This window comes from Coptis chinensis, chromosome 9, assembly GCF_015680905.1.
Source record: "Coptis chinensis isolate HL-2020 chromosome 9, ASM1568090v1, whole genome shotgun sequence".
NCBI classification, from domain to species: domain Eukaryota; kingdom Viridiplantae; phylum Streptophyta; class Magnoliopsida; order Ranunculales; family Ranunculaceae; genus Coptis; species Coptis chinensis.
The window spans coordinates 52,342,127-52,369,143 of record NC_141464.1 but is presented as its reverse complement, the minus strand read 5'-3'; the positions used below and the strand labels follow the sequence as shown (position 1 = coordinate 52,369,143).

The 27,017-nt window shown below is 40.9% G+C and overlaps 2 protein-coding genes, 1 long non-coding RNA gene and 1 pseudogene across 3 annotated transcripts; 1 reads left to right on the top strand and 3 right to left on the bottom strand.

Moving 5' to 3' along the window:
* Positions 1–252: 252 nt before the first annotated feature.
* Positions 253–3,355, bottom strand: LOC147476619 (uncharacterized). Its single transcript, XM_086586356.1, is given in 4 exon segments — positions 253–576; positions 579–916; positions 2,617–3,035; positions 3,131–3,355. Coding segments are annotated over 4 exon segments (1,023 nt in total). The 5' UTR covers positions 3,296–3,355; the 3' UTR covers positions 253–475.
* Positions 3,356–4,301: 946 nt separating this feature from the next.
* On the bottom strand, positions 4,302–7,038 carry LOC147476618 (subtilisin-like protease SBT3 pseudogene; annotated as a pseudogene).
* Positions 7,039–8,096: 1,058 nt separating this feature from the next.
* On the top strand, positions 8,097–9,415 carry LOC147476617 (uncharacterized). The gene has a single exon (XM_086583522.1). It carries the CDS (start codon positions 8,205–8,207, stop codon positions 9,165–9,167), a length of 963 nt encoding a protein of 320 aa, XP_086439648.1. The 5' UTR covers positions 8,097–8,204; the 3' UTR covers positions 9,168–9,415.
* A 5,695-nt stretch (positions 9,416–15,110) lies between these two features.
* LOC147476616 (uncharacterized) lies at positions 15,111–25,454 on the bottom strand. Its single transcript, XR_015209285.1, has 2 exons — positions 25,380–25,454; positions 15,111–15,430 (listed from the first exon to the last, which is right to left on the bottom strand). It is a non-coding gene; the product is annotated as an uncharacterized LOC147476616 (long non-coding RNA).
* Between the last annotated feature and the right edge of the window lie 1,563 nt (positions 25,455–27,017).

Here is a 27,017-nt window from a genome sequence, read left to right as displayed (position 1 = left end):
CAGACCCCAAGCTGCATCATTAAAATGAGGTCACAGAAGCAGAATTCGTCCCAACTAGTATAATTCTGTATTGACAAGGCCATCTACAATTTGCAGCTATTCTGAAGAACAGGTCAAGTGACTACCAGTAGGCATAGCAGGAGGTTGGTGTACTTAGCAATGTATCAGTACTTCAGTAGGCACCGCAGACAAGGGGACAGCACAAAGCCGGGTTCACCAGAAAGAATACTCTGAAAAGAAAATTGTTCTCTATGTTTCTAATAGGTTTCTATTATCCTCTGTGCACTCAAGAGGCGAAAATGGGATCCTCAATAGCAACCACGCAATACATGTTCTCGAGCAATCATTTTTCTGCTTATTAACTAATAAAATTACAAATGTAATGAAACAAGCAACACATTAACAGAAAATTATAGCCAAACTCAGAATATTCACAGTAGTTCTCTTGTCATAGTTTGATTACTGGTGACGATAATCAAGCTGGAGGCAACAGTCTCTTCATTCCAGCCTTCTGTTCTGCTGTAAGCCTTGCAGGAAACTTGATGTTAAACTTGATTCTCAAGTTACCCTTCTTTGAGGGTCTTTTGGAATAGGCATTCCTTCTCTTGGTACAACTTCCTCATAAGTTGGATGGATCACATTTGTTATGGGAATAGTCAGGTTCCTCCCATCCAGTGTTGTGAGATGCACAGTGTATCCTGTCAAAGCTTCAACTAATGAAATCCTCTGCGTGACAATAAGGTCATTCCCATCCCTTGTAAACAGGCTATGTGGCTTCTCATCAATGATGAAGACAAGGTCCGCTGGGATAACATTTGGCCTCTCATTCCCTTTCTCAGGGAAGGTGATCTTTGTACCTTTCTTCCAACCAGGCTTGATGTCAATAGTTAATATTTCCTCAACTGGCATCGTTCTCCTGCACAAAATAAACACATACAGGTAAGATACTAAAATCAAAATAGAAGGGTTTATTTCCTTTAAAGAGCCCAGGGAAATTATGCGATGAAAAAATACTGATCAAGCAGAAAGCAACACAAGAACACCAATATCTTATATTAAGAAGACATAGATAGTTCGCAATTTTGCAGCTCTTTCACTCCCATTCCCTTTCTTAATAAAATCACAAAGTTGCTAACACAAATTCAAATTAAAGTTATTATGTACAAAATTGTAATGGCCATTAAGACCTCTGATCAACATCCAGTTGGAGGACGAATTAGTAAGATTGTCATAGACTGATAAGTGACAACACCTAAAGTACACAACATTACTGTTTGTTTGTGTTTCTGATTACCTAAACTCTAGCCTATGTTTAGTTAAAGGTGAAGAAAGTGGGTGTAGTAAATAACAAATGCAGGAGAAACATAAGGAAGAGATGGAACAAAGACACAACAAGTTTGAAGAAATCCGCAGCTCTCTCACTTGTCACCAACTCTGTTATTCAACAGCTTTAACGAATAACGATACAACACCAGAAATTGGAAATAAATAAATAATAAGTCATCAATCGGTGCCAAAATTGTTTAGACCTATGTTACATGGACACTCCATATTTTAAAAAAATCCGTGCCGAATATGTATCCATGTGTCCATGTCGGACACACACGGACACATTGTATGTGATATACCTCAACTTCTGATATTTAGCCGTGTCAGACACTACGTATCCGTGTTGGATACGGACACACGGACAATGTAACTTAGGTTTAGACTCTTCACGCCTGGTTGGACTTGAGATGACCACTTTTTCAATAGCCACTCCTGCTCAAAAGGGATACAATTTTTACATGCGATCCTCAAGCTAAAGACTGGACTGATAAATGGAACATAATCTAAATAGTTTCATGCTGAAATATCTTCAAGGGTATACAAAAATCTTGTAGAGGGACTAATACTCCTGGGACACGAGGGATGCCAGCTATCATCATGTATAGAAGTCACTTTTCGGGCTAGACCACAGGAGGTCATACCCTGAAGAGTGTCCTGCAACACTTTTCCATGCCCAGAATCCAGCACCTAGCATCTAGAACTGGATACCCAACAAATGATTTTTACAATTTAAGAAAATCTGACCAACATATTAATTCTAATCAGGATAAACACAACAGGTTCTATTTATTGCAACTGAATGGTGCCAATTTCGGTACTGCCATTGGAGCAAAAAAAAAAAATTGATAGTTTGATACCAAATATAGCAATTCAGATCCAACACCAGAGATGCTCGATCTTATAGTCTGAATGAGGGATTCAGATCCTACGGTATTTTCAAGAAAAGCAGTCAAAACTAAACTCTGAAATAAACAATGTAAAGTATGTCTAAACAACATAGAGCTAGAATTTCACCCAATCCAGTTAATCATTGAGACCATTGATGTTGCATATAGAAATTCCAATCAAGCAAGCATGAGCCAATACACAATTCAGTCAATCAAATTACCATTTTATCCTTGTATCTTCGAAACGTATAAAACCATATATTATCAACTACATAAGCAGAAACTATGACTACTAAAAAGATTCAATTGCTTAATTTCATGAAAAAGGCTATTAAAACAATGTCATAAAGCATGATTATGTATTAAAAGATATTGGGATTAAGAAAGCAGAAGCACTCACCCACTAGCATCAGCAATCTCCCTAGATATCTTCATCTTCTTAGTAGTCCCTTTGTAAAGCTCCTCAAGAGTACAAGGCACTTTGTTTTCAATTGGAGGAGCCTTCCTCACACCTTGACTCATCGAACCACCCTCTCCTCCAAACGAGGCAAATACATCTTCTCCAAACATACCACCAAACCTACCACCCCTCATTCCTCCACCACCTCCCATTCCTCCAAAGGGTCCCGAGAATCCGAAAAACTCAGCAAAAATATCATCAGGACTTCTAGGATTGAATTTGAAAGTTGTCTGTCCATCTCCAGTGTGGAAATAAGTTGCCCCTTCAGGTCCACCTGCACCTGGTGGAGGAACTTGGCCTTTTAGCCCATCTTCACCGTATTGATCATAAACAGCTCTCTTCTGTGGATCACTTAAAACCTATAAAATGTCACACAACAGACTAGACTAGTTAGCAATATCAAATTTAAGATTTTGAACAAATTAAAGAAGTAAAAAGAGTGAAAAAAACATACCTCATAAGCCTCAGAGATCTCTTTGAACTTAGCTTCAGCTTCTTTTTTATTATTTGGATTCTTATCAGGGTGCCACTTCATAGCAAGTTTTCTATAAGCTTTCTTTAAGTCATCATCTTTAGCACTCTTATCAACTCCTAATACTTTGTAATAATCAACACCCATATCTTCTTTTTCTTCTCTTTCTTAATAAAAATATAATCTTTTGCTATATCTCTTCTTGTTTTAACAGCAGCAGTGAGGGTATGTCTGGAATTAATGTGGAGGGCGTGGAATGTTCCAGAAGTTTCAGCAGGTGTCCAGAAAGAGAAAAAGGTAATAATGACACTTCTTTCCGTTTTTTTCACAGTTTTTGGACTTTTGTGGTGAAAAAAAAAGAGAAAATGGAAAGATCTGGATTTGGATTTTTGTACAGGAGTTTAAAAGCCCTTTTGGGCCCATCTTCGTAAGGTTGTCTGCCTAAAATATAGATGCTAAAGTACTAATCTTCACCTATCACAATTTACATCACTTCTTTACTTAAACCCTGATAAGGTGTACGTGTTTGGTTAGTGGTTACTTGCTGGAAAACTTAGTCTTAAAGATAAATTTCTGATTATTTTGTTTTGTGTGGAATTTGGAGCTTATGTTTTACTGGGATTTCTAATAATTTTAATTAATTTACAGACATGCTCACAGAAATGTCGTGTTTCTACGTGTTGTAACACTTCCTATTGTATCTTTATTGTTGTAAAACCCAATTTTTAAAATGAGAGATGGCATTTGGTTTTGGCTCTGGGACTTTAGAATTAGAACTATAGTGATACAGTTGATCAGTGCCGTGTATGGTTCCTTAAATATCTTAGGTGAAGGAGTGATTGCTTTTGCAGGAGCATACTATTGAGTTTTCTACCTCTATTGAAACACAAAGGATGCAGGTACATGTTTTTTATTTTGGTATATATAATCTTCTGTTCAATATGGTCAGATAATAACATACAAATAAAAGTGGTTAAAGGTGAAGTTTCTAGCGAAGAAGAAAATAACACACAGTACAGATATCTAAAGATATGTCCCCAACTAAACAAAGGCACACTGTGTGGTGCACCCAATAGCTTTAACCCTCCAAAAAAGAAGAAGAAGAAGAAGAACAGTGCCAATGAGAGCCAAATCTGAACAGTGAAGGCAAATTTTAAAAACGATGCAAAAAAATTCGTTAAATTTTTTATATAATAACAAAAACAAGGGTTTAATCTTGCAGACAATGAAACCAGAGAATATATCATATATGGCTAGGCTTTTGTATAATCAACCAATCCTTCTCCTCTTCAATGTAATTCCAAGTGCTTTTAGCTTCGAGTAATGCTTGGAACAGTTGTGAAAATTCCTTTTACCATGTTCTTCGTGCTTGTAATTGGGATATCCAGCTAGCTTTTATAGAAAAGCAAATTTATCAGAGCTTACATGTTTGTCATCAAAAGGAGGTGGTGTTACATGTTTGTCATCAACCCACTTGAGGTAGCCATATATTGGGCTTTGTTCTTTTTCGTCAATCAACTACACTTGCAACAAACCTTTGCTTTTGGTCTTTGCTGGTGAATATAAGAGTGTTTGGCACTTAGGCTCTATGTGGATTCTCATTCCATTAGGGAACTCTGAAACTGCTGCTCGATAGACAGAATTGTCATCTCCAATGTTCGTCACAACCCTGGTGAAGTTTTTCACCATTGGAAAAATAGTATCTTTTGAAGTGACAACAACAAAAGAAGGATAATTTAGATCAGGTGTGTTGTCTCAACAACTCCATTGGCTTCGTCTAAGGACAGTACTCATCTGCTGATTTGTGTAATTAAGGCTGCATAAGAACTCAACGTAATCTAGGAAGTAAATATCATATATTAGCCCAGGGTCCATAGCTTTATTTGGGTTGATATGGCCTGCCCCGAAGTCAAGAGGTGTAGCCGGCAATCCAGTTGACGAATCTTTTATTGTTTGTGTGTGTGTTATCAGTGACACTTGCAGTGGTCATTATTGCCGAACGAATCACTGCTGGACTCCAATATTGGTAAACGGCCTTCAGCAATGCTGCTACTCCTGCCACATGAGGTGCCGCCACTGATGTACCCGACTTTAGTGCATATTCAGTCACCAAAGAATATATTCCCACATCCATAACTGGTTTATTTGGGACTACCGCTGCTTAGCACGTCCTGTCCTGGAGCTAGGATGTCCGGTTTTAGAACACCTGGGCTAATCGGGTCTGGTCCTTGTGAAGAAAAAATCTGCAACCTGAGGTGCAGGTTTAATTCCTACCTTTGTTGTCACAAATTTCATCTCCCTCACCATTGAATTATTTGTACCCATTGCATAATTCCTTACTAGAGAACCAACTCTCATTTCTAAAATAAAGGTAGGCATGGAGTACCCATCTGCGTCCAGGGCTAGAGTTGGCTTATCAGCTAAAAATATACCAGCAAGTGCGCCAGCTCCAACCTCTGACATTTTCCCCCTAATGTCTTCACCACGATTGATGTCGCACAAAAACACCTTACCAGTTACTTCAGTTGTATCCAAAGCAGAGAACTCAACAGTTTGCTTTGCTTATGTTGGTTTTTCCATATATAGTTCAAAGGTGTGTTATTAGTGATAGAAATGCTTCGAGGGAAGTAAGATGTTCCTTCTAGAGTTTGACCATTGGCAAGAGTCAATATTCCTAAGAAACTTCGATCAACAGTGCCTGCCCCCACTGTTATTATCCATGGAGCTCCGTTGTATGTTGTATTGGGATAGTAATCATTACCAGCTGCACAGACTACAACAATACCTTTCTCAATCGCTGAAAGTGACGCAATGGCAATGACATCAAAGACATGATATCGACACCATCTGCAATTGCTTGGTCCATTCCAGCAAGCACATCAGTTGCAGCACTCTCTAAAGTCCATTGGCGCCAAAGGACTTTGTACATGGCAAGGCGTGCACCAGGGGCGACTCCTCTATATGTTCCCAGGCCATGGCATATCCAAAGTGTCCTGCACTGATTACAGTGTTACCGACAGCTGTTGAGGATGTGTGAGTTCCATGTCCCTTGAAGTCTCTTGGCAAGTCATAGTCAAAATCCTTGGATATGTTTATACCCCAAGCTTGGAGTCCTTTGCTGAAGGACCGAGCCCCTATAAGCTTCAAGTTACAATTGGAAGGGCTGAATGACGTTCCATTTTCACAGATGCCTTTCCATCTCTCTAGCACTGGTGTGTCATTCCTCTGTCGTTGAAACTATTGCTTTCTGGCCTGGCCAAATGCCAGTGTCAAGTATTCCGACAATCACATCTTTTCCATATGAAGCTGCAGGCCATAGTCCAGAACCATGTTTCAAGCCAAGGAATTTGGGGGTGCGAGTGGTGAATAGCTTACCATATGCCTCACGATATGTGGCAATATGAGCTGGTAGTTTCTCCAACTCAGATAGCTGAGATGGTGTTAGTCTGGCACTGAAGCCATGCATCGCATAGATGTAGGAGTAGAGTAATATAATTAATGTGTCTTCATTGTAGGTAGCGTGAGATGATGAGAGTGATGCCAGGGTGGATTGATGCCATGATTCATGTGTTGAGAAGGATGCTGGTTTGTATGAGTGGTCCATGTGGACGATGTAAGTCTGGGCTTCTTCCGAGGTCGGCAATGCTTTGTTGCTTGCCACTAATGATAGAAGTAGCCATAGATAGCTTGAGAAGAGGTGGGAGAACCCCTTCATCGTCAGAGTCTTCATGAGTTCAAAGATAGATTATGAGCAGAGAAAGAAGGACAAAATATTATGACCTTAGTTCATTTCGTAGCGTTAAAATCTGTTTCAATTGGTAGATTGGCGATCTCTTCCATAACGCAGTTTGATGTAAGGACAAGTATTTGTGTAACTAATAAATAACAAGTTTTTGGGATGTTCCTATTGTTGTCATATACACAATATCGGCCTACTATTAAGAAAAGAAAACAACTCATCTTAGAGTTTAGTGTGTATGGCTTACTATTATATATTGATTTCTGTTTCCTTCAATCCTTTGACTTGTATCTAATTTGCATATACTATTGTAGAATTATTTAGTCTCGTCTATGAGGCACAAGGCCAAAGGTATGTACCTATCGGAAATTCTGAATGTCTAGTTCAAAGAATCTTCTGTTGTGGTTCGAAAAAAAGAATTAATTCTAGACTTTTGATGCTGGGGAATTTGGTGCAGCTTCTCACTAAATTTATACAGTAAAATTTCCAGAAAGGCGCCTTGAATCCGAACTAACTTGTGTTATGCACGAATGCTTATGCAGCCAACAAAGTTACAATTCTTGTGGAGTACAGAAATGCAAGAGAAGCCCAGTTTTTAGATTTCTACTTTTTACGCTAATTTTTGGGAAAAACAATCTAACGCTCAAAATATACGGATTTTACTCTAGTTCTCCTTTGATGAACAAAGTTCAATGGACATATATTATGTGGTAAAAGCTGCAGCAAGGCATGCTTCAACTCTTGATAATAGACAAGCTGTTTGGAGTGACATTCGACCAGGTTTTGTCCCAAGAGTGGAGTGCCCCTTTCGATCCTATTTTAGATTCTGTTAAGTCAGATGAAATGTAATCTTATTATCTCTCTGTACACATTCTTTTATTCGTAATACTACTCCTTACTTGTGTGCAAAAAAATAAAACTTCAATAATTTGTAAGGTGCTTACTTTACAGTTTTTGAGAAATTGAATGTTTATAGAATTTGCACAATGTTTGTAAAATGATTTACTTGTTTTATTTCTCATTCATTTTCAAACTACCCAATGAGAACCAAAGCGCGCCTAATAAGGTTCGAGTCGGTATAGTTGACTTTTGACCAATTTTACATTTTAATGCTCCCGCCAATTCCCCAACTGTTTCGTACGCGTTCATCATGGATATGAACCTTATTAATGCATGGAGTCAACCATGGTGTAGTGGTTCAAGCAAACAAGTGGGTTAAGCTTATAAAAGCAGAAGATCAGAAGAAGTAGAAAGGCAAGAAAGAAAGATTTGAGGCATCAGTAACGTGTATATTTGTGAGTTGAGTTGAGTTGAGTCATGGGTGTCTCTCACAAATGTTGGTCTTTGTTGCTTCTTTTGAGCATTGCCTTCTTGCAATTGAGTGTACTTACTCTTGGAGATGATAGAGTTGATAAGCAACTTTTTGGTGGTGGACGAGATGACGATGGGTGTCGTGTTGGAGGTAGACGATGTGGGCCTGGTGGGGGTGTTGGAGGTGGAGGAGGCTTTGGGGGTGGAGGAGGTGGTGGTATCGGTGGAGGTTCAGGAAGAGGTGGAGGATTTGGAGCTGGGGGTGGTGTAGGTGGTGGTGCTGGAGGCGGCATTGGAGGAGGTGGTGGTGCAGGCGGTGGAGGTGGTCTTGGAGGTGGGTCTGGACGTGGCGGTGGTTTTGGAGCTGGGGGTGGTGTAGGTGGTGGTGCTGGAGGAGGTCTAGGAGGAGGAGGTGGTGCTGGCGGTGGCGGTGGAGGTGGCATTGGAGGTGGCTCTGGACATGGTGGAGGCTTTGGAGCTGGTGGTGGTGTAGGTGGTGGTGCTGGAGGAGGTCTAGGAGGAGGAGGTGGTGCTGGCGGTGGCGGTGGAGGTGGCATTGGAGGTGGCTCTGGACATGGTGGAGGCTTTGGAGCTGGTGGTGGTGTGGGAAGTGGAGCTGGAGGCCTTGGAGGAGGAGGTGGTGGTGGTGGAGGAGGAGGTGGCGGCGGCGGTATTGGAGGGGGATCGGGTCAAGGTGGAGGATTCGGTGCAGGTGGGGGTGTCGGAGGTGGGGGTGCTTCTGGAGGAGGTGGTGGGGGTGGGGGTGGTGCTGGAGGAGGGTCCGGTCATGGTGGTGGATTTGGCGCTGGTGGTGGCTTAGGAGGTGGTGTTGGTTTAGGTGGTGGAGGTAGTTTAGGAGGTGGGGTCGGTGGTGGTCATGGCGGGGGTGGAGGTGTTGGTGTTGGAGTTGGAGTAGGAGTTGGTGCTGGTAAAGGTGTTGGTGTTGGCGCCGGTGGCGGCGGACGGTGATTCTGTCATCTACTACCGTTGGTACTTAAATAATTGCTGCCGTCTTGAATTTGATTTTGTAAAACAAGAATTGAGAATATGAGATCAAGGGCATCTTAAGTTTTGTACTTACAATACCAGTGCAATATGCCAATATGTAAGAGTAACAGTGTAACAGTATGAGTGTGATCAAGTGTAATACGTCTATATTAGTGCAAATCTGTAATCTGTGATCATAATGTTGTAAGCAATCAAGCAGTTCAACTGTTCTAGAACATCTCACCATATAAGCTATAGACTGATGCTGGTACAGGGGGTACTTAATGCTTTAATAGTCTATTATGTACTCCATACTTCTCAAGGTTACTGGCCTGTGAGTACTGATGATATCCATTGAAAGTGTTTGGGCCTTGATGGAACACCATTCACCACTATAATCGGCACACCGTTACTGTATGCATTTTTTTTTCCACTACAAATCACACATTTATATATTATAAAATTAAAGGGATACACTGAAAGTCTGAGCAACATTTTGGTAGAGTACTCATATCAGAAGAGCTAAGCCCATTTAGCTAGATCATGAGTCTCACTATTATAACATCTTCTTAACCATCTAAAACATGAAAACTTAAATTTATTAGCAATTGTGATAATTGCTTTCGTAATGCTTTGTAAAGACCAAACAATACTAGACTCATGGGAGCTCAAACTGTTGATAATGTTGATGTTGTCCCCCTCAAAAAGAAATTTTCCTCCTCCTAAGTGTTGCACCAGCCTTCACAAGTTACTCTACCGCAAGAAGTTCACTCTCTTCGACTTCTATCATGGAATCTCCTCACTCGCAGCAGACAAGTAAAGCTCCTATTCCAAGCCATAGCAAAGTAGTAGATCCCGACAGAGATCTCTTATTGAAAGCAGCGTCAAACCTAATATTTATAGAATCAGGCATGTGAGCGATGTTACTTATATGATAATACAAAATAGATATATTATTATTGTTATTAGTAGATGTTGAAACATGTGGGTTATAGTTTGAATTTATATTATTGTTACTGCATGCACTTGAATCAAGTAGTTTGCTAAAATATTTGTAATCTTAAGTTGCCACTCTGAGGATGTCTAAGATATATTATTAGTGGCATATAAGTGTTAATTACTATATGAGTTTTTTGTTCATGGGGACCAAGTTTTTGTCTCTTTTCGAGATAGCTTTCCGCCCCGGGGGTAAAGCTTAGGAAAACTTTTCAACCGCCAACAAAAACCACCTAATACAACAGATCCTTCCTCTGACCATATCTTATTCTGTCCACTTCTAACTCTACAACCATCTCAGTTGACATTATTTTTTAATATATATTTTCCACTTCTTAGATTTCTTTTTGATTATGCTTGCAGGCCGGTTAATCCTCTACAGAATCCCAGAAGATCAACATATAGTTAGTTCCTTACTCACCGCCATAGAGTTACAACAAGCATCTCTCAACAGAGATGGGTACATAAATAGAAAATCTTATTACTAAATCTTTCTCCAAGACTCTCAGCATAAACTAAGGAAAAATGTTGATGCAACATGGGACTCTACTCCAAAATCACAACAAATGGAATTTCAAGATATCGGTAAACTCAACACAACAATTCCGTTTGATGTTGACAACGCCATGGATCGCAATCCAACACAACCTGAAGAAACAAAATGGAATGGACATCCTTGTTCTAGAAGATAAATTTGTTTATGTTAAACTTTAATGCCTTCACCGAAAGAATGAGATTTCTTATTGATCACCTCTCCATGTTCTTGGTCATCTCTTCATCATGAAGGAATTTTGACGCAGAATGGATCCAAACAAAGTTTAGTTGAGCGTTGTTCCTTTATGGTTCGGGATTTGAAGGACAACTTTGATCATTGTAGCCAAGAAGCCATAAAAGAACTATCCTCCAGTGCCGGTGAGTTCTTGAAAGTGGACCCACCAGACGACTTTCCAAGGCTTAGGAAATGTATCGAGCAAGAATCGACGTCAACGTCGAGAATCCAATCATATCGGGTATTGAAGCATCAACACTTAAATGTGAATATGTATACGTCAAATTCAAATCGGAGAGGTTGCCGCATCCATTCTGCACCACTTGTCTCAAGACTGGATAACAATCGTCTGCCATGCTCCACCATATATTCACCCAATCGGGACACTACTGGCACTTCCACCGCCGCTAGCAATTGGACATGACGAACCGATCGGAAGCAGGAAATCATTACATATAGGTGACTTGGAAAAAGACGACATGATTATCGTTATGACATTCTCGGGAAACAACACTGTTCCGGTCAATTTGCATGGTTTGGAAGAGATACATGTGGCAACTAGTCTCACCAATCAAACATCATGTGAGACATCACCTCTCTCCCCAGAGAAAATATCTATTCAAAACCAACTGGCAAAAGAGATAACCTATGGGCCTGGCGAACCAAGCAAACAAGTGGACATGGATCTTGACAAGATACAGGAGGTAAGCCCAACTGACTCAAACCCGAAAGTACTACCAAAACAAACCCACCCACAAATCTACCGGAAATCCCAGCACCCCAACAACAACCACCACCCAAAACAGGAACAAACTCAAATCCAATCACCATCAACACCTCCAACAATACCCCCACCTCACAACCACCACCAACCAACAATCCTCAGAACTACACCTCACCCTCTACAACCATGATTCCAACAATCCCAAATAACCAACAACCAAGTCCTACAATCGACCTCCTTCCAATGCTTCCAACACCCACGCAACAACAACTACCATATATTTCTACCGGAAAAAGACCATCAAATTCTCAATTCACTCCTCATGATAGCGCAAAAAAAAACAAAAATTCAAGACACAATTGTCCCCACACATTACCAGAAGTTGTGCCTCCATCAACCAACCCAACCACAATAACTCTTCGCAACTCATATATAGTAATCCCAACACCAATCCCAACTTACTGGAATGACACAACTTCAAATTTGTTAAGCTTTGTTAATGGTTTGTTCATGTCTCGATATCTCTCTGCTCTCGGATATACCAATTCGAATCTGGCACCATTTCCACCAAGGTTTGAGTCCATTGGCATCGAAGAACAATTACATGCCACTGGAGTACAAGGTACTGGGAATTTCCAACAAAGGAATTATTTTATGGGAACCACTCCCGGAGAACTTCGCAACCTCCCTTTGGTCAGCACCATGTTTAATGGTCCTCCAAATCTAATGTAGAACAATCAAGAGGATCAACAGGTCCCATATTCAAATGACTATGTGCCACCTTTCACTGAACCACAAAACATAATGGTTGCACATAATATGACCTAAACACCCCAAGAAATTACTCACCAACAGTTATATGGAGAAAAAATTTAGTATGCTACACAGATGCACCCTACAAACCCCTACTATCATAGGCATGGCTCCAAAGTTCATAGGCATCCTCACTTTGCTAGAGAGGGGACTAGCAATGTTGCCACTTCTGAGCATCTAAGGGGGATTAACCAAGCGGCACAACGAGGAAATACAGAGGTCCAACCTAAACTTTCATTTTCAAGAATTACTACATATAATAGATATATGTTCATGCATAACCATCGGGGTTTGGTGACTATCCCAGAATAGTCCCCGTCGTCATCATGAGAATACTTTCATGGAACTGTAGGGGCTGCAGGGGCAACTATACAGTTAGTGAGCTTAAGGACCTAGTCAATAATAATAAACCCGATATTATATTTCTATTAAAAACTAAATGTCGACAACCATATGTTTATTCCCTTAAGTTTAAAATTTATTACCAGCACTCCTTAATTGTTAACCCCGTAGGAACTGCAAGCGGTCTATGTATTTTTTGGAATGATCATGTTAAACTACAACCTATTTTTTAGGGACAATACATGATTGTTGTCTTGATTACATCACACCCACATAATCATATCGCACAAGGCTTATATCGTTCTTTTATGGTAGTCTGTATCCAAAACTAAAACGACATAGTTGGCAATTTCTTCGAACTCTAGCAGAAGAATATTCTCAACCTTGGCTTATCATCGGAGATCTTAATATCATCCTCAACCAATCAGAAAAAAGAGGGGGAGACCGTACCCCTACATTTCGAATGAGAGCCTTATTGCCACTGAACTAATTCAAGATATGGGTCTCATTGATATTGGTTTCTTTGGAAACCCTTTTACCTGGTGGAACAAACAATCCAGTCTAAACTCTGTGAATTGAAGAAAAGATTAGATCGTAGCCTAGCAAATTTAGAATGGCTACTGATCTTCCCTAAAGCCAAACTAAACCACATCTCCACCACAACCTCATATCATGCTGCTCTACTCCAAGATACTCAACCAAACACCACAACACTACCTCATCTTTTTCATTTTCAGGTTGTAGAGGTACATTTTAGTCATAATCTTACAATCGTAGAGAATAGGGTTTGTATAAGATGTTTGATCAAACTCGGCCGGTGTTTCGAAATGCTTCACGATTCAGGTTCTCGATGAACCGGGTATCAAGTCAGACGTAGTTCATCATGAGTGATTGAGTTGGAGATGGAGAGAAATGTCAGCCTCCCCTCTCAAGAATGGAGAAGATGCCTCCTTTATAGGCGTAGATCCCCTTTTTGTTGTCTTGATGATTGCTTTTACTCATTCTTTTACAAAGTAATGATCCGGTCATTAATGATGTTGTTTACTAGCTTGCAGCGATTACATTTCGAGGTCGTTTAGACGACTCTGACCTTTTAGGTCGCATGCACGACACTCGCTTGTAGTCCGACACGGTCCGCCACAAGTGGTTAAGAGTGGAGGATACCGACATTGCCCCCTTTCTTTATATCACTATTTGTAGAAAAGTAGTATAAAGAAAAATAATAAAGGAGACCGCGCGGTACTTACTTGGTTGAAAATGGAGATTACCGCTAATTGAAATTCTCGTGGTTTATATTTTGGATGTCGCTTTGTTGCTTAGAGCTTTGTTGGGAGTTGATGTGGTAGGTCTTACGTCAGAGTCGCAGATCGTGAGCTAAAGAAGAAGCGAAATCGTATGTCGAGCTTCGTAGAGTGTGTAGATCGTTGTTCGTAGATTGGATTTGACTAATAATTAAACTTTGAGTGGTAATTACAGTTGAATCAAACTTAATCATATCAGAGGCCTTAAGTTGATTTGTCATCCTTTTGGGGGTACCGTAAATTAGATTTGACTGATAATTAGCCTTTGAGTGGTAATTACAGTTGAATCAAGCTTAACCCTGGTGTTGGTGTTAAGTTAATTTATACGCCTTTTGGGGGCGTCACTATGGTTGATAGCTAGCCTTTTGGGAGTGTCACTATGGTTGTTTCCCGTTGAGCGTCCTTGCTTGCAATCTGACATCATAGTGCGTGGTTTAAACTTGATCCTTAGCAGGGTGTCAAGCTGATTGGTTAATAGCTAGCCTTTTGGGGGCGCTATTGTTGTCGTAGATGTCTTTTGAGTTGGCTGATTAGTAAGCCTTTTGGGGGCGTTACTATGATCATAGATGCCAATTTGCTTGACTGATAGTAAGCCTTTTGGGGGTATTACTGTGATTAATAGTTAGCCTTGAGCTGGCATGCTTATAGCTAGCCCCTAGTTCGTAGTAGAAGTAGCCATCTGTGGGTGTTAATGTTGTTTAGCCCCAGTGTTGGAGCTTGGTTGACATGTTTAGATGGCAATAACTTGTCCCAGTTCGGAGATGGCTATGGTTAGCCCCCAGCTTCATTGGCTTGCAATAAATTTGTCACGCCCCGGGACCCAACACACATCCCGAGGACGAGGAGTGAATCTCGAGGCTGACACCCATCCCAATTCTACCGAAATTTCAGCAGAGTTTCCTTTGTTTGATCAACATTCGTAAACCCTAAAAACCTGTCATAACCTGTAAATCCTAAACTACAACCTTCCAACAACCATATATATACCAACCAACCTCTTAAACAACATCAAATCCCATCCACCAACTATGTAAGTGTAACTGCTACTTAAATACATCAAATATTACATCAAAATGGCCTAGCTCACTATATATACAACCAAAGGAACTAGCCTCTTACTATACAACCAAAAGAAAAGAGCTATGCTCATTATATACAGCAAAAGAATAACCTAGATTATTTCTATACAGCCCAAAATATAAACTTGACTCTGTCTCTCGTCAAGCATAAGGGAATCCTCCCAAATCACCATAACCGTCATCACTAGGGTTAGGGAAACCCTCCTCCGCAACTGGCTCGTCTGAAATGTTAAGTAGGATGAGCAAACAACTATGCCCAGTAGAAACATACATAACCAATAAATAGTTTACTTATAGAAAACATTTAAAACATGCAGGGTTTCTATAATAGTATTCAAATATTGTGACTATGTATATATACATCACTAACTAGCAGAAATCATCTCGACATGATTCATTGATATACAAAATATAGTTTTTCACAATCATCATACAACTATTGTGGCATTTGATCCTATTAGAATGGTGAGGGTACGACGGTACAAAACCCGACCACAGCAATCTCGGTTCAAGACTTCAAAGGTGTGAACCATGCAACCGTTGTTTTCCCCGATTTTACCTAAGTAATTTTGAAATGCCGTTGTTGTGTTCAGACGCACAAAATCCCCAAAGCTTTTAGGGCTCGGTGGGCCACGGACCACTTAATTCCCCATACGGGCCGCCACCTAACTTACGGTGGTCAACCGTTCGACGACCGCAGACCGCCAGATCCCGACACACATCCGAGAGTGGACTAAACTCTCACTCCGGCGTCCTAAACCTCATCGAGGTAACATGTAACCCCACACAAGCTAATCACCATACAAATGCGGACATCGCATAAGCATGGTTATCTAGAAAAGTAGAAAAGGAATTTCGGGACTACATCCAGGATGCATCCCTTTAAAGGTGGCCCACCACCTCGAAAGGTGTACACCACGTTGAATCCTAGAGCTGAATCCGTGCCTCCTGAAATGCGACAACAGTTCCTTCTTTATAGGAATTCACAGTTCCTTTTCTAAATCCCCTCGTGATAAACATAGTAATATCTATATATATATATATATACTGCATTTCACCGATTGTTTTCAAATACTCTAGTTACATATCTAGTTTTTCTTTTAAAACTGTTGATTATATAGGTGTGAGTTCCTGGATTTCCCGAAATCGAGTAGAACAACCTTTGACTCCCAAACGGGCCAGTCATATTAAATAACAACCGATGATTCTCAAAAGGCGAATCATCGTAAATAACACAACCATCCCGGGAACAATCCAGAACCTCCCACCTAGTTACAAACAACCGGGAAATCCTTCCCCGCATTATAAAATCCATCTCTCTGTCTCCTTACTGAGACAAGAGACGCGAACTTTTCCCCAAAACCAGTTTTTCACTTTTTACAAAGAAAACAATCCCTCGCTACCCCGATTTTTCAGAAAACCCATTTCACGCGAAAGCTATCTATATATATAGTTTATAGCGAGGAAATACAATGCAAAACATGAATATTATATATACATGCATGGTTGATACACAACTATCTATTTCCTATTTAAACAATTCAAATCATGCATGAAAATAAGGTGCTATATATCTTGGTATGTAGGTTCCTACCTTAGCAAGCTCCTTCTCCTCAAGTCCACTTAACTAATCGAGCCCGCTTTTAGCCGAATCAACTCGAATTCACTCCTATACAAAGATATACATATACGCCGGTTGTTAGAATTGATCGAACAACGAGGAATTATTATCTAGCGTGAGGCGAGAAGAAATCTCGGCGTAAGAAATTGGTTTCGCTACTTTTTTCCTATAACTATCATTAGCATCAGAGCTACAGCCATTTTCGCACAGTATTCGACAGAGGGCTCTGTAGTCATTTACAGCCACCGTAGGACCAAGACGCCAACGCCAATCATATCTATCAATCCTACTAACTATTACGATTTTTCCTAACTCCAACTACAACAAATTCCACTCTTCAATTCACATTTAATCCAATAATACTAAGTGGGTGTTCTTTCTCACTCACCGATACTCGATTTGATCTTAAACAAGTGTGAACTAGCATCAATGCTCTAAAATAGATTGAATATTTAAAATTTTTACCGAAGTCGCAAACAAAATCGCCTCCTAGCTCTTTGCTCCACCAAAATCGCTCCATTCTATCGCTTCCAACCGAAGCACGCAAGACATCACCCCTAACTCAATTAATTCCATCAATACATCACAAGTTATCGACATCGAGTTTAAATTATTTGATGGAGGCGAAATCACTCACCTTTCACTTCAATTTCGCTTGGTATGCTTGAAATTCACTAGCTTCTCCAACAAGCATCTTTTAATTATACAACCACCCCATTTAATATCTTCAAGAACACATCCAATCCATTGAAACGAAGTTTAAACTAATTGTTTGAAACAAAATTACTCACCTTTCGTGAGAAAACACGACGCCGAAGTCAAATAAATCTTCGAATCTCCATACCGTTTTATCTTTGTGGAGGATCAGCGCTCGAATTGAGGTTTTTAATCACCTAATTTGAGAGAATTTGAGTTTCTCTCACCTAGGTTTTAAAGGATGCGAATGGGGAAGAAGAGAATTAGTTTTCGCTTTTTGGTTTGGCCGTTTTTTCCGCGATTTCACGATTTTCGCGATTTCATTTTTTCCTATTTTGGGTCGCGATATATTTAGGCCCAAGCCCAATATATCCTAGTTAGACTTAACGCCCTACTTAGACTCTAACCGCCACTAATTCGACTTAGTGTCTTGATTATTTTTCGCCTATCCCGCTAAATTTAATCTGCTATATTCTATCTCACCGCAGGCTATGACAATAACCCACTCATGCGGGTAAGCTGTTAACTCGTGCCAGCTTCGCACGCAGAAAACCGCTAACCGGCATTTTGGCAAATTTTCGCATATGGGTCGCTTTACCTAACGCGGACTTATGAGTCGGAGTTAAGTTCCAAAGTTAGTTACGACGCGTTTGAAATATAACTCCGACGATCAATTTACATAAATGACCCTAGATTTATTATGAAATTTACAAAAATACCCTTAACAAGAATTTGAGTTTTTACATCCTACCCTCCTTAAAAGAAAATTTCGTCCTCGAAATTAAATCATACCTTAGTTCTCGAACAATTTCGATATTGTTGCCTCATATCGGCTTCTTTTTCTCCCATGTTGCTTCCTCTACATTGTGATTTCTCCACAAGACTTTTTACCAACGGAATGACCTTTGACCGCAATCTTTTTTCTCGTGATCTAGAATCTGAACTGGCCCTTCCGGATAGGTAATGTCTTCTTCCAACTCCAACGATTCCAAATCAACAATATGTAGTGGATCCGGCCATACTTATGAAGCATCGAGATATGGAACACGTTATGGACACATTGATAGCCTTTCTCGGTAGCTCGAGCTTATAAGCTAGCTCAGAGATCTTTCGAATAATCAGGAATGGTCCCACATATCTAGGTGCAAGTTTCCTTTCATCCCGAACCTCGAATGCCCCTTCTTCGGAGATACTTTCAAGAATACCCCGTCACCTTCATAAAATTCCAAGGACGCCTATTTATCCAGATAGCTTTTCTCGACGACTGGCGCGAGCAACCGATTCAGATCACTCTAATCTTCTCGGTGGTGTCACTAACCATCTCTCGCCCCAACATAATACTATCTCCGGTTTCAAATCCAACAGAGGTGTTCGCAAGGTCCGCCATACAACGCTTCAACGGTGCCATACCAATACTAGATTGGTAATCGTTATTGTAAGCAAACTCAGCCAATGCCAAATGAGTCTTCCAACTACCCCCAAAATCAAGCACGCAGTCTCAAGCATATCTTCGATGATTTGATGACTCTTTCCGATTGCCCATCTGGCTCATGGATGAAATGTCAGATTGAATTTCAGTTTGGTCCCCAATTCCCTTTGAAGACTTCTCAAAATGAACCGGTAAATTGAGTACCTCTATCTGAAATTATAGAGAGTGGTGCCCCATGCAACCTCAAGACATCCGACACGTAGATCCTACTTAGCTTTTCAGCAGAGTAAAGTAGTCTTAATGTGTATGAAATGGGCGGACTTGGTCGGTCTATCAACAATGACCCATATAGAATCCATTCCCTCATCGGGTCCTCAGTGAACCCGGATACAAAATCCATGGTTATATTCTCCCACTTCCATTCCGAATCTCCAGAGGTTTAAGAAGACTGTGTGGTCTATGGTGTTCAGCCTTTTCACCGTTGGCATGTGGCACACTTCTTAACATATTCCGCGAATGTGTCGCTTCATGCCCGCCACCAAAACCGACGACGCAGATCTCTGCAGACATTTTGGTACCCCTGTGATGAATGGTATACTTCGATCTATGTGCCTCCTTCAAGATACTATTCCGCAAAGAGTGATCAAAAGGTACCCAAATTCTTCCTCGAATCTGATGCTTCCGCCTCCGGATTTTTCCCAATCAACATCCCTCAAGATTATTCACATATCCTTGGTACCTAGGTCCATCCCTCGATGTATTCTCGAAAGCATTCACAATCTCTTGAACCAAGGTGTTTTCTGGCCACACCGGGCATATCCCAATAGATAACAAAGACTTCTCGGAGAATCTCCACTTCCATTTTCCGTGATTTCAAAACCATAAGAAGCGCAGACTCCAAAGAATTGCCACTCTTCTTCATCATCATCCGAGCACAAACATGTTCTCGCTTCCTACTCAATGCATCTAAGAACTACATTTGCTTTATCCCGGATGGTATTGCAATGTGAATGTATAGTCCTCCATGTACTCAACCCATCTCCTCCGCCTCATATTCAAATCTTTTGCGAGAACAAGTACTTGAGACTCTTGTGATCGAGAATATCTCAAACTTCTCACCATACACATAATGCCTCCATATCTTTAGAGCATGAATAATCGCCGCTAACTCCAAGTCATGAGTAGGATAATTCTTTCTCATGGGCATTCAATTGTCTAGACGATATGCTATCACTTGGCCTTCTTGCATTAAGACACATCCTAACCGGTGTTAGAGGCATCAAGATAAATCACATAACTCTTCTCCGGATCGGAATAGTCCAAATGGCGGCTGTTATCAATCGCGTCTTTAGCTCTTGAAAGTTTGCCGCGATGCCTCCGCCCATTCAAACTTCACATCCTTCGCGGTCAATCTAGTTAAGGACGACGCTATGCTAGAGAATCCTTCTACAAAACGACGGTAATACCCCCGCCAATCCCAAGAAACTTTCGATTTCCGTCACGACGCCGGTCTCGCCAATTATTCACGCCTCTATCTTTGAACGATCAACTTTGATTCCATTCTCCGATACAACATGCCCTAAGAACCTCATTTCATTCAACTTAACTCACACTTATTTAACTTGGCATAAAGTCGATGATCCACTAATGTTTGGAAGACAATCCTCAAGTGTTCCTTGTGTTCAAATTTCTAGTCTTTGAATAAATCAAGATGTCATCTATGAATACGATAACAAATTGATCTAAGTATTTCCACATCACTTTCGGCATGAGATCCATAAATGCAGCCGGAGAGCATTGGTCAATCCAAATGGTAACACCAAAACTCAAAATGCCCTAGCCGTGTTCGAAAGTCAGTTCTCTCAGATATCTTCTTCTCAATTCTCATTTGATGGTAACTCGTTTCGGAGATCTATCTTCGAGAAATACTTGGCACCCCTTTAACCGATCAAATAGGTCATTGATCCTAGGCAACGGATATTTGTTCTTGATAGTCACATTATTCTTCCGATAATCCACACATAATTTAAAAAGACCCATCTTTCTTCTTCACAAATAACACCGGTGCTCTCCAAGGTGACTGGCTTTCCCTTATAAACCCCAATCTTTTCAATTCATCTAGTTGGGACTTGAGTTCTCTCATTTTGAGAGGAGCCATTCGATAAGGAATCATCGAAATAGGCGACGTTCCCGGCATTAGATCTATTACAAAATCTATCTCACGCCAGGGAGGCAATCCCGGCAATGCATCTGGGAACACTGCCGCAAACTCACTAACTACAGGAACAAGCTCGAAAGATTCGAACTTCGGCCCTTGGAGACTAAGACCAGCTAACAATCCGTATCTATCATACTTGAAGTCAGACTTGGCCTTCACCACTCGAGATACCGTATTTCTAATCCCCTCAAACACAACCTCGCAGTCGTTCGGACTTTAAGCTGCCTTTGTTTTTGGCAAAACAATCTACATGGGCATGATACTTTCCCTAACAAATCCATTCCTACTATGACATCGAAATCTTTTAGGTCCATCACCGTTAGATCGACTATCATCTCCTTATCACCTATCTTTATCACCACAATGGTGACAAATTTCAAAGAACATAGTTTTCTTTCCTAGAGGAGTAGATAAAACAAGCTTCCTCCCCAGATTAACTACTTCTAACCCAAGAATTTCCACCATAGTTTTAGAAATGAAGGAATGAGTAGCACCCAGATCAAACAAGACATGCACCTTATGAGTAAACAAACATATCATACCTTCCACCACTTGATCGGTAAAGCACCGATATCTGCCCCATAGCATTATATACCGTGGCTTCCTCTTGGATCGATGCAGGATCCACAACTTCTTTCCTCGCACTAGATAATACACCTTGCCTCGTGGTCTCTCGTTTCCACCCCGAAGTGGACTTGGGACAAAACCGCTTTGATATGCCCCAAATTTCACCGCGAACTATAGCAAACCACACTCTCTTCCCGACCGTGTACTCGTGGTATTACAGATTGCAATCTAGCTCTCGACCACGAGGCCTCAAATTCTGCACGGGTGCTCGGGTCCGAGAAGGACCAGGTACCCTCGGTGGCCTCTCAGGATCCACTCATCGGGTCTCAAGAATCGGGTAGACTCTCAGGCCGGGCCTAACATTCAAACCCCCGGTAATACCTGGTGCCCTCCACGTGGTGCTGCTGCTGAATGACTGGCCTATACATCCATTGCGACCTCGAACCACTACCTTGGTAAACTGCGCTCTTTTCCGTGATCCCGCCTACCCGAGATGCCGATCGTCTTACCCTTCCAACCTTTGCCTATGTAGCAATAATCGATCATCCACTCTTTTCAATACCTTTGAGCCCTTCTCACAGCTTCTCAAAGATAAGAATCGATCCAAGGACCGACATCTTGCTGCAGATATACGGTTTCAGCCCGTCAATGAATTTCCTAGCCTTAGCTTTTTTCTCGTGGAAATCCACTCCTCCCCGTGATCGTGAAAGAAACGATTGAATTTCTCTTCATATCGCCCCATCGGGTCGGGTTTCCTTTGTTCTAACTTGAGGAATTCCATTCGCTTCTTTCTCGCCGCAGCCTGTAACATACCTCAAAAAGGAAGAGTTCCTCAAACTTAGCCCAACTCATAGGAAACGTCTCCACGCCCTTAACACGATCCACCGGTGTTTGGCTTCACCTCTAAGCATGAAGGCGACCAAAGTAACCTGCTCCGTAAATTACACATCATGGAGTCCAAAGATACTAGACATGTCTAACAACCCGGTCTTCTGGCTACTTTAACCTCGTAAGACCCCACAAATTCAGTGGACGAGCCTCGATGAAATTTGCAAGCGTAAAACCCCGATTGACTTTGCATCGGTGGCCCGAACTCCTCAACTCTCACTACGGTTGGGGATGCTACCTCTCCGTGTTACACCGGGTGGAGTAACGGCCGGATGTTAGAAGAGGTTGGGGCTCGTTCCGACTAGCCCTCAAACTTTTCGATCTCATCATCTCATTTTGTGTTTTTGAGCCATTTGATTCATCACGTGAGGAGCCTATCCATTCGGTCCTCCCGACTACGATCCGTAGTATCATCACCACTAGTACCTTCCGGATCCATGGTAACTATTCTGCACATATACACAGAGCCAATTCAGTGCATGATAAATGAGAGAGAATTTCTCAAAATTATGCAAGAGGCGCAGGTCGCGCCTTATGGAACTCACATGCATAGAATGAGCGCGAGTAGAATTTCAAGAGATGAGCGCAGGTGCGCTCCTACAGAGGGCAGGTTGCGCCCTCCACCTCGAAATGAAAATTCACTCCGACCTTGTAGTGTCTGATTCATCAAATTTTTCTGACTCGTGTCCACGTTCTCCGCTGTGACAAGACAACTACTCGTGCGACGTCTCGACATTGCTAAGCTAGTATTAACGTTTAATGGAACGTAAATACTACTTAGGGTTTTATCGGGTTTCGACTAAAACTTATGAAACGCGTTGCGACCGAGTCCCCCACTACAGCTCCCAGACGGATCTAATAGTGGACGCTCTGATACCACGTTCTGTCACGCCCGGACCCAACACACATCCCGAGGACGAGGAGTGAATCTCGAGGCTGACACCCATCCCAATTCTACCGAAATTTTGGCAGAGTTTCCTTTGTTTGATCAACATTCGTAAACCCTAAAAACCTGTCATAACCTGTAAATCCTAAACTACAACCTTCCAACAACCATATATATACCAACCAACCTCTTAAACAACATCAAATCCCATCCACCAACTATGTAAGTGTAACTGCTACTTAAATACATCAAATATTACATCAAAATGGCCTAGCTCTACTATATATACAACCAAAAAGAACTAGCCTCTTACTATACAACTAAAAAGAAAAGAGCTATGCTCATTATATAAAGAAAAGAATAACCTAGATTATTTCTATATACATTAAAAATATAAACTTGACTTCGTCTCTCGTCAAGCATAAGGGAATCCTCCCAAATCACCATAACCGCCATCACTAGAGGGTTGGGGAAACCCTCCTCCCGAATGCCGCTCGTCTGAAATGTTAAGTAGGATGAGCAAACAACTATGCCCAGTAGAAACATACATAACCAATAAATAGTTTACTTATAGAAAATATTTAAAACATGCAGGGTTTCTATAATAGTATTCAAATATTGTGACTATGTATATATACATCACTAACTAGCAGAAATCATCTCGACATGATTCATTGATATACAAAATATAGTTTTTCACAATCATCATACAACTATTGTGGTCACATTTGATCCTATTAGAATGGTGAAGGTGGTAATTTTCGGTATCCAGCGAGGCAATCAGTAATTCGATGCTTCCCGTGTAGGAACCATGCACCGTTGTTTTTCGATTTTACCGGCAGGAGCTGAAATGCCGTTGTTGTGTTCAGATGCACAAAATCCCCAAAGCTTTTAGGGCTCGGGTGGGCCTAGTGACCACGACCCCATACTGGCTGTCACCTAACTTACGGTGGTCAACCATTCAACGACTGCAGACTTCCAGATCGACACACATCCGTGAGTGGACTAAACTCTCACTCCTCCTGGCCTAAACCTCATCGAGGTAACATGTAACCCCACACAAGCTAATCACCATACAAATAAGTGACACGCACAAGCATGGTTATCTAGAAAAGTAGAAAAGGAATTCCCGGACTACATCCCAAATTGATGCATCCCTTTAAAGGTGGCCCACCACCTCGAAGGTGTACACCCGGTTGGAATTCTAGAGCTTAACCGTCGTCTCAGGAAATGCGACAACAGTTCCTTCTTTTATAGAATTCACGGTTCCTTTTCTAAATCCCTCGTGATAAACATAGTAATATCTATATATATATATATACTCGTATTACCGATTGTTTTCAAATACTCTAGTTACATATCTAGTTTTTCTTTTAAAACTGTTGATTATATAGGTGTGAGTTCCTGGATTTCCCGAAATCGAGTAGAACAACCTATGACTCCCAAATGGGCCAGTCATATTAAATAACAACCGATGATTCCCAAACGGCGAATCATCGTAAATAGCACAACCATCCCGAGAACAATCCAGAACCTCCCACCTAGTTACAAACAACCGGGAAATCCTTCCCAGATTACAAAATCCATCTCTCGTCTCCTATCGGGAGACAAGAGACGCGAACTTTTCCCCAAAACCAGTTTTTCACTTTTTACAAAGAAAACAATCCCTCGCTACCCCGATTTTTCAGAAAACCCATTTCACGCGAAAGCTATCTATATATATAGTTTATAGCGAGGAAATACAATGCAAAACATGAATATCATATATACATGCATGGTTGATACACAACTATCTATTTCCTATTTAAACAATTCAAATCATGCATGAAAATAAGCAGGCTATATACTGGTATGTAGGTTCCTACCTTAGCAAGCTCCTTCTCCTCAAGTCCACTTAACCAGAATCGAGCCCGCTTAGCCGAATCAACTCGAATTCACTCCTATACAGTATATACATATACGTCGGTTGTTAGAATTGATCGAACAACGAGGAATTATTATCTAGCGTAGGCCGAGAAGAAATTGGTTTCGGCTACTTTTTCCTATAACTCATCGTTATCAGAGCTCTGCCATTTTCGCACTTTATATTCGGAGGCTCTGTAGTCATTTACAGCCACTGTAGGACCGCACGTCAACGCCAATCATATCTATCAATCCTACTAACTATTACGATTTTTCCCAACTCCAACTACAACAAATTCCACTCTTCAATTCACATTTAATCCAATAATACTAAGTGGGTGTTCTTTCTCACTCACTCGATACTCGACGTGATCTTAAACAAGTGTGAACTAGCATCAATGCTTTAAAATAGATTGAATATTTAAAATTCTTACCGAAGTCGTTGACAAAATCGCTCCTAGCTCATTTGCTCCACCAAAATCGCTCCATTCTATCGCCCTCCAACCGAAGCTCTCGCCCGTAAAGACATCATCCCCCAACTCAATTAATTCCATCAATACATCACAAGTTATCGACATCGAAGTTTAAATTATTTGATGGAGGCGAAATCACTCACCTTTCACTTCAATTTAAGCTTTGGTATGCTTGAAATTCACTAGCTTCTCCAATTTCTTCTTGCCGAATTATACAACCACCCCATTTAATATCTTGAAGAACACATCCAATCCATTGAAACGAGTTTAAACTAATTGTTTGAAACAAAATTACTCATCTTTTAAGTAGAAAAAACGACGCCGAAGTCAAATAAATCTTGAATCTCCATACTACGTTTTTCATTGTTGTGGAGGATCGAGGCTCAATTGAGGTTTTAATCACCTAATTTGAGAGAATTTGAGTTTCTCTCACCTAGGTTTTAAAGGAGGCGAATTGGGGAAGAAGAGAATTGGTTTCAGCGATTTTGGTTTGCCGGTTTTTCTGCTTTTTTTTTTTTTACGATTTCATTTTTCCTATTTTGGCAAAGCGATATATTTAGGCCCAAGCCCAATATATCCTAGTTAGACTTAACGCCCTACTTAGACTCCTAACCGCCACTAATTCGACTTAGTGTCTTGATTATTTTTTTCGCCTATCCCGCTAAATTTAATCTGCTATATTCTATCTCACCGCTATGCTATGACAATAACCCACTCATGCGGGTAAGCCGTTAACTCGTTCGTGCGACTTCACAATTTAAAACCGCTAACCGCATTTTGGCAAATTTTCGCATATGGGTCGCTTACCTAACGTGACTTATGAGTCGGAGTTAAGTTCGATGAAGTTACGACGCGTTTGAAATATAACCCGACGATCAATTTACATAAATGACCCTAGATTTATTATGAAATTTACAAAAATACCCCTTTAACAAGAATTTGAGTTTTACAAAATTGCAGGGAGTGAGCTTCTATTTTGCAATTGAAGCAACTCACTAGTTTATAGTATATGTGAACTATTGAGGAGAGAATGCGTGCTTTGAATTGTTATATCCGATTCGGGAACACTTGGATGCTTCTCGGTTTAAAATTGTTGATTCCTTGATTCGACAAAGTATTGTTTCCCCT